At 31.9% G+C, this 3,435-nt stretch overlaps 1 protein-coding gene across 1 annotated transcript; it reads left to right on the top strand.

Moving 5' to 3' along the window:
• Positions 1 to 922: 922 nt before the first annotated feature.
• Positions 923 to 1,777, top strand: LOC146905004 (polygalacturonase inhibitor-like). Its single transcript, XM_085725213.1, has one exon. The coding sequence runs from the start codon at positions 961 to 963 to the stop codon at positions 1,645 to 1,647; it is 687 nt and encodes a 228-aa protein (XP_085581339.1). The 5' UTR covers positions 923 to 960; the 3' UTR covers positions 1,648 to 1,777.
• The last annotated feature ends 1,658 nt before the right edge of the window (positions 1,778 to 3,435 follow it).

The raw sequence follows: 3,435 nt of genomic DNA, 5'->3' as shown, positions 1-3,435 counted from the left end.
AGTTAAAAAAATGGTTTGTATCGAACTCGAGTCGAGTTTCGAGCCGAGTCAATTCTTATCGAATCGAGTCGAGCTCAGACCAGTTCGACTCGGCTCGACTCATTTCCAGCCCTAAATGGGACCATAGCTAATATGTTTCATACCCAAATCTTAAGATAAAATTTCCATTTTAAAAATTCTTATCAAGTAAACATTTGATCACTATTATATGTAAAAAATTATTTTTTAGGTTCGTTTAATAAAATATATATTTAATCTATTATATAGACAATATACATCATTTATTGAATGAAACTAAAAATTAAATTTTTGTTTATAACAGTAACACACGAGAGTTGTACTCTAATTTCTAAATACATTTCCAATTAACATAGCTTCCTCCTTTAATAATCAGAAACGACAAGAGTAGGCGGCTTTATTAAAGATGGTAGCGTTAGGTATTTTTGATTTTTTTTTTAATTCTTTTTTAATTCTGAAACTTGAGAACTGGTTGTATAAAGTAAAATTGGTGGAACCATTGTTAATTTACTTCTCCTCAAAGAGTGTCCCAAGACATTAGATAGAAGAACCTTTAAAAATTTCAGTTAGGATTCTTTTTATTTAGTATCATCTCTATTTTTTCTTTTAAAAAGATAAAAATATAATGAAGTTTAAAAAAAATATAAATAATCAATAGTGGTGGAATCCATTTAATAGTAGAACCCAACTATTTATTTATTTCTTTTTTTGAAGGAAACTACATATTTATTTATTTTTATCTATCTTTCACACATCTTCCATTAAGTTTAAAGAAATGGTAAAGATATGATCCTTACACTAAAAAAATATGGCCCATGTACGCTGAATTGATCCGAAATAAATTCATATCCTCAATTAATTATTGTTTTAGTGTACACTAAATTTTCTATAAATAGCCTGTCTGAAAATCATACTTAAGTACTATCTCAACCCAAATATAAGATGAAGACTCCTCCAAACATGTTTCTCCTACTCAGCTTAACACTCTTCTTCCTTTCTTCCACCTTCTTCTCCAAATCAAACGCTGATGATGACTTCTTCTGCAACGCCGACGACAAAGCAACCCTCCTCAAAATCAGAGACCATTTTGGTGGCCCTAACGGTCGTCTTGACGACTGGGACAACAGTACAGACTGTTGTATGGACTGGAGCTTCGTTGGATGCGGCAAACCTGCACCTGGCCGAATCACTGTTGTCACCATAAGCCGTGGCTGGGGTCTTTCGGGTACTCTTCCAGCAGAGTTTGGCGACCTCCCTTATCTCGACTTCCTCTCATTGGCCGAAATGCCGAATGTAACTGGGCCAATCCCTAACTCTTTCAGCAAACTCAAAAGACTAACAAATCTCGATCTTGGCTCCAACAGCCTTAGTGGACCAATCCCTTCCTTTTTGGGCAAGTTGAAGCGCCTAAAGGAGGTTGATTTGTCTAACAACAAGTTATCTGGTGTTATTCCGGCGTTACTCGGCACCCTACCGTCTCTTTCACAGTTTAATGTTAGCTTTAACCAGCTGTGTGGTGCTATCCCTACTGGATTGAGCAAGTTTGCAAAGAGTTCGTTTGATCATAATAAATGCCTATGTGATGCTCCTTTAGCACCTTGCAAGGGAGGCCTAGCTAGCAGCAAGTAAATAAAAGAAGTATAAATGAGTCATTATATATGTGACCATTTTATTTCGTTAAAATAATGTTATATGTTCGGTATTCATACACAAAGAATACTGCATGCATCAGTAATAAAAGTATAAGTCTTAAAATCAATATATATATATATATATATATATATATATATATATATATATATATATATGATATAAATATAATCTTCTAATAAGATATATTTTTATCCATAATAATGATGTTTTTTTTCCTCAAATTTTCTTAATTTCACCAATTAATAGTTTCAGACACATTTTTATATCTAAGATGAAAAAACATGGTATTTTTAAGCTTAAATAGTGGTAAAATTTGTATAGTAAATTTTGGATGTCATAAGAGTTGCCAATTTATCAAGTTGACAATGAGAATTGAAACGATTTCAGCCGAATGAAAATGGTTATTATAAATTTTGGATGTAACTTGTAAATGCTCAAGACAAGGTATTTGTGGACATCATGATGCATGACCTCAAAGTCTAAAATTTCCTTCCTATGATCTAGCAACATCTTTTATTTTCTAAATTGACTATATGAATTCCAGCACTACACTTTTATTATACTCCCTCCGTCTCAAAATATAAGTAAAAATGAGACAACGTAAGTTGATGTATTTGGTACAGATTTTGAACCAAATATGTTAAATTTTGTTGACCAAATTTTAATTATATTTTAGGACAAAGGGAGTATTTTATTTTTGTTTTTTTCTATGAGATTATATTATGAGAAGACTTAATAATGTACTCCCTTACAAGAGATGACTCTTTTTTCAAGTTCATTGAATAAATATGTCATGGCAGTCATGCATTGAACTTGAAATTTATAACATCATTAATCGTGATGAAAGCAAATTTCCTGCTTTTTACAGCAAGATGATGTCGCATGTTAGCTGTTCGATCAAAATTGTACGTCTAAGATCATTTTAATTAAAAAGATTCAGTTTTGATTCACAACAAACGGCTTAAATAAAAAATTGTGTATAACTGCGTGGATTTACTAAAGCACCAAATCATGGCCCGCTAGTAGAATTAATATATTTTTTTTGTACCAATATATAGAATTAATATTTAGGAGACGTACTTTTTCACTTGAGGTGTGATATATTAACAACCAAAAATGGTTGTCATATGCACACCGTATCATAGTTTTAAAAATCGGACCGGTCATCGACTCGACAAGGGCGTCGGGTCACTGAGTCAATGGTCAAACCACTGGGTCACTGGTTGAACCGCATGACTAACTCGGTTTGAACCGAATAACTCGATTGTATGACTCGGTCGTATAATTTTCTTGTATAAGTGTGAAACCGAATTGAATCAGATGCTTCGGTCTCAAAATAAATTACATACTTAAAAACATATCATACTCAATTTAATTTTCATTTTATAAGCCATACAATATCAACCTCCTGATAAAAAAAAGTCATAAAATATCAAGATTAAACAAATTATCATATAAAAATAAATGATATTCTTAATAAAAAAGTTTTTGTTGGTATTTGTAAAAAAAGAAACATAATTGTTAATAGTTTGTAAAAGAAAACAAAAACATTGCTTTCTTATTTTTGTTGATACGAGAGTATGTTGAGCAATTATATCCATGAAACATTAAAATTGGTCCTATGTTTGATAAGCCCATCAAACCACAAACCTAAACCCTAAATATCCACTATCAGGTTTAACATCAGCAGAAGCATGCTTCTTCCCCAACACACCAGCCGCCTCACATAACAACAGTGTCGTTAATTTTTTTTCTTTGAGTTCT

This window comes from Medicago sativa, chromosome 7, assembly GCF_051527215.1.
Source record: "Medicago sativa cultivar Bolivia chromosome 7, Bolivia_mono, whole genome shotgun sequence".
NCBI lineage: Eukaryota > Viridiplantae > Streptophyta > Magnoliopsida > Fabales > Fabaceae > Medicago > Medicago sativa.
Note: the sequence above shows the minus strand (reverse complement) of the source record. Positions and strands in the feature narration are given on the sequence as shown.

Bases quoted from the DNA above. Each gene is read 5' to 3' on its own strand.
- LOC146905004 (XM_085725213.1), top strand. From the start codon at position 961: ATGAAGACTCCTCCAAACATGTTTCTCCTACTCAGCTTAACACTCTTC.